This window comes from Haliotis asinina, chromosome 10, assembly GCF_037392515.1.
Source record: "Haliotis asinina isolate JCU_RB_2024 chromosome 10, JCU_Hal_asi_v2, whole genome shotgun sequence".
In the NCBI taxonomy this organism is placed as follows: Eukaryota; Metazoa; Mollusca; class Gastropoda; order Lepetellida; family Haliotidae; genus Haliotis; species Haliotis asinina.
In genome coordinates, this window is record NC_090289.1 from 47,800,619 (window position 1) to 47,818,608 (window position 17,990).

At 39.5% G+C, this 17,990-nt stretch overlaps 1 protein-coding gene across 2 annotated transcripts in view; it reads left to right on the forward strand.

The window, feature by feature from the left end:
* The first annotated feature begins 8,780 nt into the window (after window positions 1-8,780).
* Window positions 8,781-17,990, forward strand: part of LOC137299049 (importin subunit beta-1-like) — a 29,000-nt gene continuing 19,790 nt past the window's right edge. The window contains exons 1-9 of one of the 2 annotated variants that reach the window (XM_067831527.1): window positions 8,781-9,006; window positions 9,151-9,209; window positions 12,024-12,206; window positions 12,740-12,940; window positions 13,541-13,617; window positions 14,335-14,410; window positions 16,321-16,380; window positions 17,383-17,472; window positions 17,824-17,934. In XM_067831527.1, coding sequence (XP_067687628.1) covers window positions 8,967-9,006; window positions 9,151-9,209; window positions 12,024-12,206; window positions 12,740-12,940; window positions 13,541-13,617; window positions 14,335-14,410; window positions 16,321-16,380; window positions 17,383-17,472; window positions 17,824-17,934 — 897 coding nt within the window. In that variant the 5' untranslated portion in view covers window positions 8,781-8,966. The remainder of the gene's footprint in view (window positions 9,007-9,150; window positions 9,210-12,023; window positions 12,207-12,739; window positions 12,941-13,540; window positions 13,618-14,334; window positions 14,411-16,320; window positions 16,381-17,382; window positions 17,473-17,823; window positions 17,935-17,990) is intronic. The other variant, XM_067831528.1, reaches the window with a different exon arrangement.

The following is a 17,990-nucleotide window of genomic DNA, read 5'->3' on the forward strand; positions in this document are numbered from 1 at the left end:
GACTTGGCTGACACATGTTATTGTATCCCAGTTGCGTAGATCGATGCTCACGCAGTTGGTCACTGAATTGTTTTGTCTCAACTCTGTTATTTAAAGACCACTGCCAAATAGATGGAATATTTCTGAGTGTCAAGCAACAAGCAGCAAACCACCCAACCGAAGCTGGTGTTTGAAGTTACAGGGGATTTAGAGTTTGCAACTGAATCAACCACCTCTCTTGTCTTTGTTTAAGTCATGTGATAGTCTCATTTATGGGTCATATCACACCATAGCTGTCTTAAAAACTGGAAATAGTGAAAATATATAATTGAAAAATGGAAACAAACCTTAATGATTTGGCAAGAGGCTGGTGTTCGCTTGTTGCAGAATCATGGCCTGCAATATTTCAGCTATTTCCTGGTGGGCTGTAAATAACTGAGCCTGGATCAGACATTCCAGTGATTCATATCAGCAGCAAAAGTGATACCATCACATGCATCAGTGGAATTTAGTTGCCTGTTTCAAGAGATGGTTTATCAATTTTCATTGCACATAATAGTGCCCTAGTCTACACTGGAAACAGAAACAAGACTGAAGAAAATCTCTCTTTTAAAAGTATAGAGGTCAAATCAGCCCTTTATGTCAATATAAATGTAAAAGAACTTGGATATATAAGGTCCTTGCAAAATTGAAATGATGTTAGTGGTGTTGACTTTCAACTCATGCAAAGCACATGAAATTCTTCAATTTGTCACATAATTTCCAGGGACAACAGTGAGATCTAAACTCGCAACACCTGTACGTGGTACAAGTGAAGTGATTGTTGAAGCTGTTCTGTAATGACGATGTATTAAGGCAATTACTACTTTCACCCATTGCATACCCATCGTATTATGGTGGGGCAAAGTTACTCTCTACGTGCCTGGAATACACAATATTGAATCCCAATTTTCCATCCTCCCACTCAAAGCAGACGCGGCCTATGAAGAAATACTGTTCAAAAGACATCATGAAGATCATTTCTGGATCCAAGCCAACTACATGCCCATTGGACCCGATTCCTACATATTTGGTAAAAGAATTCCTGGACTTGTTACTCCTAGTTGTCATACAGATGGTGAACAGCAGTTTGCTGAATAACTTTCGGACCCGTGAAGGTCCCGGGGTAGATTAGGTCTTCAGCGCGAATCATATATGGTTCATGATTTCACACACCGGTGGCAGAGTATACAATTATACTCTGGTGATGAGGTCAATACCTGTTTTTATGGACCCGCGAAAAGTGAGTCTTCGGTCAATATTACTTTTCATACGGGTTCATAAATAGAGAATACTAAACTATGACCCTTGTAATACCATATTTATCAGTGAGTTAATAGTTTTGGTATCTAACGACCCGTGTAGATCCCGGGGTAGAATAGGTCTTCAACAACCCATGCTTGCCATAAAAGGCGACTATGCTTGTCGTAAGAGGCGACTGACGGGATTGGGTGCTCAGGCTCGCTGACTTGGTTGACACATGTCATCGGTTCCCATTTGCGCAGATCAGTGATCATGTTGTTGGTCACTGGATCGTCTGGTCCAGACTCGATTATTTACAGACCGCTGCCATATAACTGGAATATTGCTGAGTGCGGCGAAAAACTAAACTCACTCACTGATATCTTTCGGCCAGTCTCTAACGTGACGTTTATATAAAAAATACTCGAGAGAGCTGTCAATATTCGACTGAAGGATCATTTCTGTGCCTTTTCACATTTGGACAAATTCCAATCGGCCTACAGATCGGGTCATAGCACCGAGTCGGCCCTCCTTAGAGTCTCCAATGAGTTACTTACAGCTGTGGATAAAGGCAAACTAGTTACCCTTCTAGCTACCCGACCTCTCTTCTGCCTTCGATACAACTGACCACCAACTCCTGGAAAGACTCAAGGGTCAATTTGGAATCCACGGGGTACCCCTCATCTGGTTGAAATCCTTTCTTGAAAACAGAAGTCAGACTGTTCAGTTAGATAACATTCAATCACGAACCTCCCTGGTCCGCTGTGGTGTGCCCCATGGATAGGTACTCGGTCCACTTCTTTCTATAGCATACACGACCATATACATACTGTGGTAATTAAGACACATAGAAATTCCCATCATTCGTTTGCAGATGATCCCCAACTTCAGAAAAACTCAACCCCCAAGGACTCACATACTGGTCTTCATAAAATAACAGACTGTACCAAAGATGTGAAGTCATGGATGAAAAGCAACATGCTTAAGTTAAATGATGACAAAACTGAAGTGATGGTTGTCAGATCCAGGCAAATACAAAAACCAATTACCACCAGCACTGTTCGGGTAGCTGATTCAGCGATACAACCAGAGGACTCCATTAAAGACCTCGGCGTTACACCTGACTCACAAATGGCGATGGACACCTATGTTAATCAACTCTGTAGAATATGCTTCTTTCATCCACGGGCCACTGGCAGAATACGTCATCTTATCAGTCGTCATGCAGTGCATGGTCTGGTTCAGGGTCATGTTTTATCAAGAACTTATTATTGTAATAGCCTCCTTTTTGCTATTTCTCAGAAACTGCTTTCAAAATTACAAAATGTTCAGAATACAGGTTACCGAATCATAAGCAGAACTTCCAAGCACCCCCGCATAACACCTGTCATGAAAACCCTCTACTGAATTCCTGTTAAATCAATAATTGACTTTAAAATATTGTGTTTTGTGTACAAATGCCTCAATGACCAAGGTCCAGAATACTTAACAGAACTTCTTACCCTATACTTTCCAGGAAGACAGAATCTACTCTCTGTGCCTCATTCCAAACTGCATACTTTTGGAAGGAAATCCTTTGCCTGCTCGGCCGCTCTACTCTGGAATTCTCTCCCTATCACCATTAAATCAGCAGCTGATTTTAATCCCTTTAAACGATTGCTCAAGACCTATCTGTTTTCACTGTATTATTACTAGCTACCCGTCTCTGATCGTGTATATATACACTATCCACCCACTTTGTTAGCGCTTTGAACATGGGCTTTGTGCGATCAAAAGGCGCATTATAAAATCACATATATGGTGTATATTATTATAAAGCGGCAGAAAAGTGAACTCATTTCTCAGAGGATGGTTACTACAAACAAAAGTATGGGAACACCCCAAAATTTGATAGATATAGATAATCTTAAACGTGGCGAGGCTATTCATATCCCAAGGTAAATGCAACTTTTAAACGGTCCTTGCTTTAAACCACATGTTGGAAGATGCAGCGAAGCGAATGGTTCAATACTCGTTGAGTTTGGGAGAAATGAAACATTGTGAAATACAGTGAAAAACAAGGGTGCTAAAACCAGGGAGACTATGTGATCAATGTTGTAGATGATCCCTGCTGAAACACAAAACCATGTTCGAATCAAACGCCCAAACACAGCCTAGTGCATGTGCAGACAGACGTGCCAAGCTAAGATGCATAGCTTTCACGAACATGAACGCTGTTCATGTTCGTGAACGCTATGTATCTAATGCTAAAACATGCCATCAGGTTGTGGCAACGGTTTCTTCAAAAAGTTACAAACAGCATTGAAGGGTCTCAACGTCTTCACCATGCCGCAGCGCAGACCGTTTTGCGCCCACGACAGAGGCAGTGCCATCGTGATTACAGGATGGTGAATCCATAACAACTGTTGCCCATCGGCTCCAGGTGTCTCCCTTGGTTCTTCATCGACGGATGGACGATTAAAAATGATTCTTTGATAACAGACTTAGGAAACAGGATGCAACGCGGTTTAGGTGTGCCGTGACTTACTTTTCACTTTTCTGTCGCATGGAGTTATTTGATAAAGTGACACAGACCACTGGTAGAGTACAGGACAGACCTCGCCCTGGAAGGTCCAGAAAAAAAACAAAGGTAGATGGCCGATATGTTGTGCTCCTAGTACAGGGGCTTGCATTGCTGGAAATAATACATCCTGGGTCCTACATGCGTTCGCTAATAATAACACTCGTATAACGAAGCGGTCAAGTCCTTCTGAACCTATTCACAACTACCAATGCCCAGTTGCCACAAGCTGCAGGGGAGGTATGTCTTCCACATGCACTAGGCTGATGTGTTTGAGCATCAAACAAGGTGACACACTGTTATATTTCAGTCAAACCCAACAAATACTGCATCAGTTGCTTCACTCAATGTCCCTGGTTTCGTTTATATATGACTATCAAATTTTAGGGTGTTCCTATACCTTTTGTTTGTAGTATATATACCATCGGTCACGAACTACGTGCATAAGGAACTAAGTGGAGTATGTTCACAATGTTTTAGAACAGCATTTGCATTCGGAGGTAGGCAGTTTGCGAGTACAGACTCGTGAATATCTGGGTTAAAATTGGTCTTAGCAACCCATGCGCCTGAAGCGACTAACTGGATCGGATGATCACTGTAGTAGTAGTAGTAGTAGTAGTAGTAGTAGTAGTAGTAGTAGTAGTAGTAGTAGTAGTAGTAGTAAAATGTTAATTACCCTGCTCTATATAAGTGCACTATCATTAACTCGATCAGTACACATTCGTGGTCTTTTCTGCACCCTATCCGTGAAGATCCGGGGCAGAACAGGTCTTCAGCAACGCATGCCTGTCGTATAAGGCGACGAACGGGATTAGGTGGTCAGGTTCGCTGACGTTGTTGACACAATTCATATCATTGGTTCCCAATTGCGCAGATCGGTGTTGATGCTGTTGTTCACTAGACTGTCTGCTCCGAACTCGACTATTTACAGGCCGCCTCCAGGTGCGGCGTAAAACTAAACTTACTTTTGATCACAGAGTTATCTGGTCCATACGCGATTATTTACGGACAGCCAGTGTATGGTTGGAATATTATTGAGTGCGGCGTTAAACACAAAAAAAACGCCAAAAGAAATCGGGTAAGGCCAAGAGGCAGCTCGACGAATGTGAGCTAACAGATTGTCCAACTATTTACAAGTCTCCGCGTTATCAATCCTGGCATGTTGCCAAATGCGGCGTTCAACAACAGTAGCTTATCACATAATATCACAGAAGTTAACTTGTTGACCCCAACAAGAGGTTTTGCCCACAGCCTTCAGCAGCACAGTTTAATTTCCGGAGGCAGACGACGGAAGGGAGGAGTCGTCTTCATCGTTCATAAGTCTCTATCAACGTACAATGCTGTATCGGATGGTGAGGTGTATAACTACTCGCGGGGCCGATGCTTGGTTCCAGTATAACATCTTCTCTCTGAAATGAACTTATTTTCAGAAAGAAAAGTACCTACATCATACTCATAAAATATAAAAAGGAGCTCAGAGACTTTCTTCATTTTCATGAAGGTGTGATAATCTAGACTTGGCACGTCACATATCCTAGACTTGGATAGGCTGTTTTAGAAACATTTATTCGGGGTCTGTATGACGGTAGTTTGTTACCTCGTTTTACACTTAAAGCCACTTAACTCTTACTGTTTTGATCACGTCCGAGTAGCCAGAGTATATCGGTCAGTTTGACCACAGTTGTGGACAGAACGTGCGTACTGATCGATTTTTGAACGTGTGCGTTAAATGATTATGTGTTGATTTTCCTGAAGCTTTTTGTCGTGCTTCCGGAGAACAATGCAATGACGTCATCTGAATGTTATTGTCAGCAGTTTCATGGGATTATCGCTTGGTGATATTTAGAGAATAAACAACGAGCGGGGAAAAATTAAGGATTATCTGTTCCGAATGAATGAATTGTGTTAATCCAGGGCTTCTGGCCAGCAACCGACATCACTAATCCGAAAGGGACATAATCGGCAAGTCGTAGTTTCGTGTAGGTTATACTGTATATTATCCATCTAGGTGTTAACAGAGCATGAAGGAAACGTGTGAATTTTCAGCATTACAAAGACAATTCATTGCATGAAGGTGGCATATAGTCAGTAAATTACCTTATTATGTAAGCAAATTTCCCCTACTACCTGATTGGTGTAGGGGCGGTCAATAGCCTTGAGTGATGCCGTACGTATGACGTGTTTTACAGTTATTACGTCACAATGCTAAAATATCTGTCACAATAATAGGAGACCTTGCTTGACCCGCGGAAAACTTAGGGTCGCCACACCCTTTGAAGTCTTGGGATGTACTTTAGTCGATATTATTTTGCTAATGCTGGGTGAGTAATAAACAAAATACTAAACTGTGTCCCGTGTAACACCATATTAATGAAACTCGTGAGTGGTATCAATGTCTTATTCGCTTTCGCTCGCCAGATACCAGATGAGTGAGTGGCTTTAGTCTTACGCCGCACTCAGCAATATTCCAGTTATATGGCGGCGGTCTGTAAATAATCGAGTCTGGACCAGACAATCCAGTGACCAACAACATGATCACTGATCTGCGCAAATGGGAACCGATGACATGTGTCAACTAAGTCAGCGAGTCTGACCATCCGATCCTGTTAGTCTTACGACAAGCATAGTCGCCTTTTATGGCAAGCATGGGTTGTTGAAGGCCTATTCTACCCCGGGACCTTCACGGGTCGTTAGATACCAAAACTCATTGATAAATATGGTATTACACGGGTCATAGTTTAGTATTCTCTATTTATGAACCCGTTTGAAAAGTAATATTGACCGAAGACTCACTTTACGTGGGTCCATAAAAACAGGTATTGACCTCATCACCAGTGTATAATTGTATACTATGCCATCAGTGTGTGACGTCATGAACCATGCATGACGTCATGGAGCTTTTCAACAATGACGCACTGTGACGTCATGCGAATCAGAACCGACAACCGCTATTGGCGAGTCATTCCACATTGTGGCCTATAGCAAACGATATTACCTTGGTGATATCCCTAAACATGATAAACATCTTTTGCAGACCAGTGACATCTTACCATTTAACGTTGTGGCCATAACACGACTTTACAATTTTCCCTTTAATAGTGAAGCTTGTTACGCACTGTTGTTAAGACATGGTTTGGTTTGGTTTGGGTTTGTTATCCACTGCAACGTGTTTTTCTGGGAGTATTAAAATGGACTCCGTCCTTGCGTCCGTGCACATTTGTCTTTCCCGGAGCATAACTTTGAAACCGTTCAATATTTCTTGACCAAACATAGCACATAGATGGATCTAGTGGTGCAGTGCCTTTTGGTAGTTTTGGAATACTGAATGAAATTTTTTTGCGTTTTCATAGCAACAAGTTCGATTTTGACCGAATTTGGTGGGTGTGCTCATTTCCGGACCAAAACTTCAAAACCGATCATTATTTCTTCTTAGCACATAAATAGATCTGTGGTGCACTGGTGCCTTTTGGTAGTTTTGGAATGCTGAATAAAATATTTCAGTTGCGTTTCCATGGCTACGATTTGGACTGAAATTGGTGGTAGTACTTTTTCTGGAGCAGACATCACGGACCGTTCAATGTTTCTTCTCCACACTTGGCGCATAGATTGGTCTGTTAGTGTATTGGTGCCTTTTGGTAGTATTGGAATGTTGAATACAATATTTTCAATATTCAGCACTCCGGTTGCCTATAAATAATCAGGTCCGGACCAGACAATCTAATGGTCAACAGCGTGAGCATCGGTGTATGTGCAATCAGGGTACGATGACATATGCCAACCAAGCAAGGATCCATAAGGAAGTCCTGGGTTGTTTTAAAGTAGTGCATATACTGGCTGTCATGTTCTATACATGTTCATAAATATTTATAGCAGTCAGATGTGTACGCAAGTAAACATTTTTTTTTTAAAAAGCAATTACACAGAAGCATCGTCCTCTTAGGTCCAAAAGAACCAAGCAAAAAATAGTCACTAACAATAAATAGCGGAATGGACCCCCGTGCAGAATGCGAATGTATTCTACTTAAAGTACATTAAAACATACACTTTTTAAAAGATTTTTCATTAGTTACTCATGCATGGAATAATTGTATGTTCTTTAACTTCTTGGAGGGAATGGTATCGCATCTGTTAAAGGTAAAAAGTATTTTTCTTGTAGATCCACCTATCCTAGGGAGACGCCATTAAATAAAATGGATTATAGAAAGAATTCCATTCGATTGAGAATAACGTCTGAAATTCACCCGTGAAGTCCATTTCTCCTGTCCCCCGCCCCGCTGAAATAGTGCTAAAAGCGGAGTAAAACTACACTCATTCACATCCTCTAGAATCCATCATACATTCATGAAATCAATTGACATAGATCACAGTCAGACGATATGTTACTGACAACCACATTTATAGATGCATTTGTGCAAAGGATAATCTTCTATTCTCCCCGATTTAATTAACTCGTTAGCAATCCTGCAAAATTGTAGTGTTCTCATTTTCGTGGTACTCTTTTCACCTCGTGGTTATCAAATAAAATTCTACCGAATAATTTGTTATAGAATATTTTGTTACTGGAAACATATCTCTTGGAAATCAGACTGACCAAGGGGCAACTCTCCGTACTACGTAACCTCCCTGTGGGCGATGCACAAGAAGTCGGTTTGATAAATGGCGGGAAATGATGTAAAGCCGGTGTTTAAATGGGCCGAATTGCAACGGTATTTAAGCGCGAAAACAAATACTTCCAAATGATAAATCAGACGTTTACGAAATACAAGCATATGTGTCCCAGTGTAGTGCGAGGTCGTGTATTGGCCTAAAATCTGTCTAAATAACATTCAGAAAGCAGTTTATCGCGGCCGCTGAATATTCTAAGAAGATGCAATGACAAGTGTAGCTTTGCCGAGCCATTTTACAAGAAATACGATTGGATGATCCTCTTCTGCGCGACGAGGTAGGTTCAGTTTAAACCAATCAGAAATGCTGTAAGAAACGTATCATGGAACGCACCCGGAATTCACGTTGTGATATTCCTGCGCCGACCCACATGGGCTGGTTGACCTCCGAAGTCTTCAGCCGAAACTCTTTCACGTTGCATTTCTAGATAAATATATGATAAAAAGACCAGGTTTATGCGGTATACTTTAAGCAACACACGATGGATTTAATTGCCGTACTTGAGAAAACAGTATCGCCAGGTTGGTTGATAAGAATTATCTTCATTATCTCGTTTCACGTGTTTCTCACTTCGGTGAGTTGCAGATTTCGGACATGTTGTCCTATATTGCAGAGCATTTGACACTTTATTTGTTGTTCTTGAGACATAACGATTGTCGTTTCAGACACACAGGAACTAGAATCTGCCCAACAGTTCTTAGAACACGCAGCACAGCAGAATTTAGTAAGTACATAATTTCCCGTAAGGGTAATCCAGAAACCAAGATGGCGGCTGAACATGCTCTGTACTATGCAACTGTCTTTCATAGATGAATGTTATTTATAGGTATGATTTCAAGTTTAAAATCGCAATTTTGTATTTATCGTGTAACCGGGATTTGGTTATAATTTGGAAACTGCTGCATCAACAGATATGTAGGTGCTGATATCATTCTGCATGATGTTAATCTCACTGAAAACGCATTGATAGCTAAACGTGAATAGGAGTCTCCTCAACAAATCTACTTACTTATATGATGTCATGTCCATTCAGACTGTCTATTCAGCCCCGAAGCTCTGAATGTCTGTAGTGTTTCTTGTGAAAATGCAAACTATAGTGAAACAAGCTCAGGTTGTTTATCATTGAAGGTCTGCTAGTAAGAATTTGTTCATCTACAGCTCAACTGTTCATGTAGATGATTCCATCAGTACTGGCTAGCAACCAGTTAACACCGTGTACCAATTATCACCAACACCTGGCTGTTGCACTTGCGCACACAGCTTTACTTGTGCTTAGTATTTCTCATATTGGCGCTTCCAAAAACAACAGGTTACAAGAGTTAAAATTAGTGTGAGTATTTTACGTTGTAGACGTTACAAATGTGAATCCCTCGGAAGACGAGACCCAAACACGTCACGGTATGTCACATGACTATTAGTGTGTTGACATGAAATTTCATAAAGGATGAGAATTGAATGAAAGTCATCCAAGCTGTGTTGTGAATCTATGACTTGACAATTCAGTCCACAAAATGTCCAGATATTAATTTGTCTCAACATACCCATAATGCCAACAGTCAATCACTTAACTTTGAACTGACCCAAATCTCCATCTCGGTTTTATAGACTCGACACAGTACCATGCAGACGATACTGACAAAATATAACAGTCAATTTTCACTTTTATCTTTATGTTTTCCCCCTAGAAAACAAACATTCACAATTAGAGTGAGTTTTGTTCTTTTAAACTTCCTTTTTTTAAACAAATTCCAATTATGAAATTTCTTCAGTATCTCAAGGTTTGAAACACAATAGTTTTATTACCAAGTTTATGTCAAATTAGGTGAATAACATACAAACTTCAGAAATGGCGTTGATTGGTGGTGTTAGTTGTAGGGATTGCACAATATACACAACCACGCTTCTTGTTGATCACGTTTCGGAGAAACACGATCAACTGTAAACAAGTAGAAAACTTCAGTGAATAGCTGATCTATCATCAAAATAATTTCATTTCATTCTGTGAAGAAATAGTGGAGCAAATCGTTAAAAATGGCGATAACTGGTCGCTAGCCAGTAGACTTAAATGGAGTGTTTGACGTTATTGAGTAACATCAATGTCGTGGGGATAAAGGGAGAATATAGATCTTCACTGGACCCCAACATTTACTACGGACAGATCCTGATTCGGCACAGAGTCATCCATTCTACTTAAAAGAGTAAGCTTGAATAGATATGTTGAGCAGTATATTGTATGTGATGATTTTGTCCAGTGATCAAGTTTTTTTAGAAGATATGAGTATGATCTATGTTCATCAGATTTAAGGGGTGACACCAAGAAAGACTGCAAACTGTATGAGCACCTGCTTTTAGACATAGATGCTGGACGTATGTTGCACAGACATTGTACAAGTACTGAAGTTAGGCTTTTGGAAAATACATACATTTCTGAATGATGGTCTTGGTATTGAAACTCATGAAGATCTTGGTTATAATTGGTCTTCAGCAACCAATGCTTGCTTTCAGAGGCGGCTTGCAGGATCAGGTGGTCAGACTTACTGACTTGGTTGACATGTGTTGTCATTTCCCAAATGCATAGATGGATGATCATGATGTTGATCACTTGTCTGTTCCAGACTCAATTTTTTACAAGCAAACATTAATGTTGCATAAAAATTGCTGAGTGTGGCACTAAACAAGCATCAGATATCCAATAAATGCCATGCCTAGTGAGATTTACAGAGAATAATCAGCCCATAAATTAATATCCTTGCTTATTTACACATAAAGCATCCACCACAACCAGTGTTTGTTTTCTTTTGTTTTCCAGTTGACCAAAATTGTATTCCAGAGAACCTGGTAAATGAACTGGCAGTTACCAAACTTTTTCATTAGTTACTGCTCAGAACACAGTTAAATTATTGAGTAATTCCTTCAATATTTTGCTGCCGAGTCATTGATCAGGATGTGTATGCAGTTTATGTAAATTATTAATGGGCCAAGAGGTGAAAATGCCAGGTGGTAATAAGGTGAAATGTTATTGATCTGACTCAATCTTTTGGCTGATATCCCTCACAGGTAGTCTAATGCATCTCCAGGATTTGACAGATTCTGTTTTGAGCTGTGCTGGTATCAAACTGGATGTTTTAGTGTTAGCCCTTCTTGGGTAACTTTTTGTGTGATTTGTTAACTAAAATTGGAATAAACATAAGCCAATTAAATACTTCATGCTGTTTCAAGTGTTTCCATAAGTCTGTCATGAAGCTCAGTTGGAATGCCGTTCTCTGACAGTGTTAAAAAAAATACTTTTAGGTGAAATTTCTTTTTAATGCTGTAAACTTCAGGTATATGTGAATCACCTACCAACAACTCAGTAGTATTTTTTATCGTATATAGTTATATCATGCTTACACATTTGAATCTGAAAAACACAATGCATCCGCACATTATGCAGGAACTGAAGAAAATTGATACAATACAAGAAAGGATACGGATACGTTTTAGTTATGGAAATAGAGATCTGGGTTGTTTTTATGTATCCTTGCTTTTCTTTTGCCAGCCTGAGCTATTGAAGCAGCTCTCTGACGTATTGAAGCATGGCGGCAACAGCCCTGTGGCCAGGATGCAGGCGGGTCTCCAACTCAAGAATGCACTATACTCCAAAGATCCCACCATCAAAGTACAGTACCAGCAGAGGTGGCTCCAGTTTGCACAAGATGTCCGCTCACATGTCAAGCAAAATGTAGGTCCATGTTACCATTCACATGAAGTACTGTGTTCAATCTTCCATTTACTGATTTAAGAAAACCTTAGTATATTTTTAATCATAGGATACAGACTAGTACTACAATGAGTCAGCTCAGTGGTTAATATAATGCATCTCGTGAATATTGGTGATCAAATGCAGTAACAAGTCAGCAACTGATGTATTAAAAAATAAATGAAATAAATACTTTGAGCAATGTTGACAGTGTTAATTTCTCAAAACAATGCCCATTGACCTTACTACTTATAAAAGTGAATGTTTTTCTCGTTTGTCTTGGGTCTATTCTATTTTGCCAAGAGAACATGCAAATTCATTTGTTTAAAACATTGTTTTAAATCTGATTCTTGTGATCACAAATATGAATTTGTCACGAAATGATATGGGTAAGTTCACTGAAAATGCAGGTGAAGCGTACCAGTCCTTGTGAACACGATAGTCATATCCAGTAATTATATTCTACAGAAATTATTGTCTTCTAAACAAACCTTAAATGTGCATGTGCTTTTCAGATCTTGGCGACCTTAGGATCCGAAACAATTCGTCCGAGCTCTGCAGCACAGTGTGTGGCATATGTGGCATGTGCGGAGCTTCCTCAGGGACTATGGCCGGATCTCATTACAAGCCTCACTGCCAATGTTACAAATCCAGCTAGCACTGAAATGATGAAGGAATCCACACTAGAAGCCATTGGCTACGTCTGTCAAGACATAGTAAGCTGCTAGAACAGACTGTTACTTGTCCTTAGTCATTGCTTCTGCTGGAGACCAGTGAAGGTCTAGTGTAGAATAGAGGCCTTCAACAACCCATGCTTGCCATAAAAGGCAACTAATGGGATCGGGTGGTCAGGCTGAACTGACACGTCATCGGTTCCTAATTACTCAGATCAGTGCTCATGCTGTTGATCACGGGATTGTCTGGTCCAGACTTGATTATTTACGCGGTGTCGCCATATAGCTGGAATATTGTATGGTTGTGACGTAAAACTCAACTCGCTCACTTCTACTGGAATTCTGAATTTTCTTATTCTTTTGATTGGTAATGATTAAATCATGTTCAGATTTGTTGATAAATTATTTGTTAAAACATTGACAATAAAAGAATACTAGTATTTGGCTCTTAGTCAGGTCTTCAGTAATACCTATTTTGAATAAGGAAATATCAGATCACTTCTTTATTCCTGTAATCTGCCACTTTTGAGTAAGTGTTGTGTAATTCAACACCAGTCATTTTGAGGCCACTGCTTCATTTCCTGTGGTACTGTAAGGCAATAGTGTAAGATTGTCACAGTTTCCTTTTCTCGTCTTTTGGAGGATCCAGAGATTTTACAAACACAGTCCAACGACATCCTGACGGCCATTGTACATGGCATGAAGAAAGAAGAGCCAAGGTATGTTCATGAATCAGCTTGAGGTGCAGACAGTACAAACCACTTGACGTTTTATCTCTGGTCCCTTTTGGCTATATCAGTCTAACTTTGGTCAGTTTATCTAGACCTAATGCTTGTCAGTTGTTTTGTAAGCTTTGCACAGTTGGTGAGGTAACATGTTATTTAAGTGACTCTTCATGTCGGGGAGATAGGTTTGAGTCCCAGTGTGGGTAAACTGTGTGAAGACATCTCTTAGTGTCCCCAGGCCGGTATTGCTGAAAGCGTCTTAAAGCCATACACTTTAGGATTGATTGGTCAGGGTCGTTGACATGTGATCATATCCCTATCGCGTAGTTAGATGCTTGTAATGTTAATCTGGTCACGACTTGATTATTTACAGATGGGGGCAGTGGGGTAGCCTAGTGGTTAAAGCTCGTTCGCTCGTCACACCGAAGACCCGGGTTTGATTCCCCACATGGGTACAATGTGTGAAGCCCATTTTCTAGGGTTCCCTGCCGTGATATTGCTGGAATATTGCTAAAAGCGGCGTAAAACTAAACTCACTCACTCAATTATTTACAGATCTTTGCCTTATTGCTGGAATAACCGCAGGAATTTTAGCTATGTTCTACAGTAATATTTTTCATTTGTGTTCAGAATTTGAGAAGTTTTCAGCTGTTTCCTGATGATTGTTCTTAAAGGCATCTTGGCTTATATAGTATGTACTTTATTTTGCAGTAACCATGTTCGTCTGGCAGCGACAAATGCCCTTCTTAACTCACTCGAATTTACCAAGTCCAACTTTGATAAGGATGTAAGTATAAGAATTTATTTAAGTTTGTCAGTCAGAAGTTGGGTACACAACTGTTTGTCAGACTTAATGTTGTTGATAGTATTCTGTCTGTCCAGTGATTATATTTTTGAATCATGAGAATATTTCAAAGTTCATTTGATCTGAACATTTCAATAGTGTTTTATGCAATGAGAGGTTGTATTTTGATGACTTGGTAAATATAAATGGGCTTTTCTCGTGGATATATTCACTAGCCTAAAGAAAACAAATTCTATGGATAGTCAACACTTTATGGGAATGAACGTTTCGGTGTAGATACTAACACGGTTAACAAGCTAAATGCTGTACAAGTACAGCTGTTGGTTGATCCAGTTGCTGATATGATCTGCAGCACCATTACCTTGTAACCATGGTAACTGACTCAAAATTGGACTGTTTGCATGCTGTGTGAGCAGGCCTGTGTTGTGCTTGTGTTGTGATCCATATCATGTTTGCTTTTTGGTCATGGCCGAGATAAGAATATTGGTGGGATTGTTAAGTGTGAAATGAAACATTAAGTCACACTCTTAATTTTGGCCCATCAACCACAGCTACTTATGCAGGTCTGCTGGAAACATAAAAATTTGGGGTGTTATCTCATGACTAACACTAGTGGTGTTCCAATGATTGATTATAATAAAATCCAGTGACTGATTACCCTTTTCTGAAATGATAATCAATTGCAAAATTTCATAAGCGATCGTCACTAATAATTCTTATGAAAACAGTGATAAATGCCCAACTCAAGACAACTGGTAGTTACTGATAATTATAACTTCAGTCCGCATTATTCACAGAAATCATAATCATATTATAATTTACATATTGCCTTGAAGCAGATAGTAGTTGACAGAAAATAGTAACGTATATTGGAGGTGGCAATCACAACAATCTGGCATGTGTATTTCACCTCATTCCATGTGTGTACAACTTCCACGTACACTTTTCGTTCAAAGGCAATAGCATTAGTTTCAACAATCTTGATTATTGCCTTGTCATCCATAGTTCAGGACCTAGATTCAAGTTAGACTCACTGAAAACATGTGAAATGTGCTTTTTTCACCTCATTTCATGGGCATTACAACTTCAACTTACCATTTTCATGAGGGTCCCTATGACCTTAGTGTTGATTGTATACACATTTTACATATTTAGAGCAAAATCTCTGTGTAAGATTACACAGTGCAGTGATACATTTCTGTAGGTAAAACAATACTTTTAGATATTGTTTTTTGCTGATCACTGCATCAGGATTCATTATGTTATCTTACTAGGTTTGTTTTAACAGGATCACACAGCTGATTGCTATTTCTGGCTCTGTATATGAGACAAATACATATGGTAATGTTAATCCCTGCATTTAATCGAAGTATAGCAAAGACAAATTCTAACTGAAAAGGTGAATAGTCTTGTCTAGTCTTCACTGTCAAGGTTGCTTTCTCTTTGTACTTGTGCTAAATGATGCGATGGCCAGAAAAATAAATTCATGAAAAGACTACTGTACCTGTACAAAAGCCCTCTGCAGAGTGCTTTTTCCCCCAATATTTGGGTTGAATGGTTGATAACTGATGCAGTTGATGGTAAATAATCAACCATGAAAGAACGTTTGTTTTTGTTTTTTCTTTATTGTACATCATCATGTTCAACCATCTTGTCTTTGAATTGTACTTGCTTACTTCCAGAAGTCTTGAGACAATAACAAATACATGATATTATGTGATGCATTCATTACTCAGAGGTTATTTCTGTAATGTAATGAATTATTAATTAATGATTATTCGATTGGGGCAATCTGATTGTAACCAGTAATCACAAACCACAACCACCACTAACACTGGGATTCTGATAATGCTTTTTTATTTACTGACGTTGCCTTTTTTATTTGTTACCAGACTGAGAGACACTTCATCATGCAAGTTGTCTGTGAAGCTACACAGTCCACGGACACAAGGGTAGGTTGTCAGAAAATCCATCCCAGATCCTCACTTCTACCCCTCGTGTGCCAGGCCCACTGTCCCATGCCCCATGCCCCATGCATCGCTCAATGCAAGGCCAGGGTTGTAACTTTACATAAATGTACATTTGATAGCCTAAGAATTCGTGACATTTTTTTCGTTACTGTCGAAACCAATAGGATTAGTCACTCATCGTTCACATCACAATTTCATAATATACCATCACTTTCATAACCTACTATCACTTTCAAAATATACAATTAATTTCATTACGTACCATCAACTTCATGAGATGACTTCAGACTTCATGAATGTGGTGTAATTTTATCTATATTATGCCTGATGAATGTACATCTGGTTTAGCAACACGATGGACAAAATACTGTTAATGTGACAAAAAGTCTTAATGCTCTCATTCATGGATCATAAAGGTTGTTGTTATTTTTTTCGCGTGCATTCTTTCTAAGATAACAAAGAAATAGCGAAATGTCAAATATGGAATAACTTTTCCCATGGTCAGAATTATAGATATTTTATCCACCCAGAAAGAATACTGAAGACCCATAACAAAGATATGGGAGACGTCATTCACCATGAACATACTCATCCTCATTCCCTTGTTGCTTGTTTATATTCATGATGTCTTAGTCAGTTATTCTGTGGTTACCAGAAAAACAATTATGGCCAAGCAAGATGTTGACAGTTTTTGTTGACAAGAATGACAATAGGGGAGGATATAACCCATTGCCCAGCGTCCCAGTCTTGTGTTTTTTTCTTTCATTCAAGCTGATTTGTATTTCATGCTGTACCAGTGTCCAGTGGACTTTCAATTGTTAATTATGCTTATGTAAATAATCAACAAGAAAATCGGCTAGTATAGTGGAATACTTATCAGGGCAAGTGATTTTACAAGTGCCACTGTACTGGGGTACATCAGCAATTCAAGTGTTATTTCCATCCCTGAACAAAGTGCTGATTGTTTATTTTGATGCATTTCAGGTACGAGTAGCTGCACTCCAGTGTTTGGTGAAAGTCATGTCGCTCTACTACCAGTATATGAAGCACTACATGGGACCTGCTCTGTTCGCTGTATGTAGCATGCATTTCCATGTCAGATAAGGATACAGACCTTTATACATGTTATACCTTACGCGATTAACCGATAGTATGGTGGTCTACAACATTGAAACAGGATCTGTATCCAATTGTTCGCAAATATGTATGAAAAATGTAAATAGTCTATTTGATAATATATGGAAAATATTGCATTGTAATGTGATTTGGTCTGTGACAATGTGCTATTTTAATATAACACCCAGCAACATGTATCATTGGGTCATAGTGTTAGGTTGCCAGGAAACATGTACCATCTCATCATTCACTGTGCCCGGGATTGTGGAACCAGTGTTATCAGGGGTTGCTGGTTGTTGTTGCTTGCAGATAACCATGGAGGCAATGGAGAGTGAGGTAGACGAGATCGCCTTGCAGGGAATTGAGTTCTGGTCCACTGTGTGTGATGAAGAGGTGGACCTAGCCATTGAGCTTTCAGAGGTAACATTACAGAATATATTCCAGCTTTTCTGTGTCAGTCACTTGTGAAGATTTGG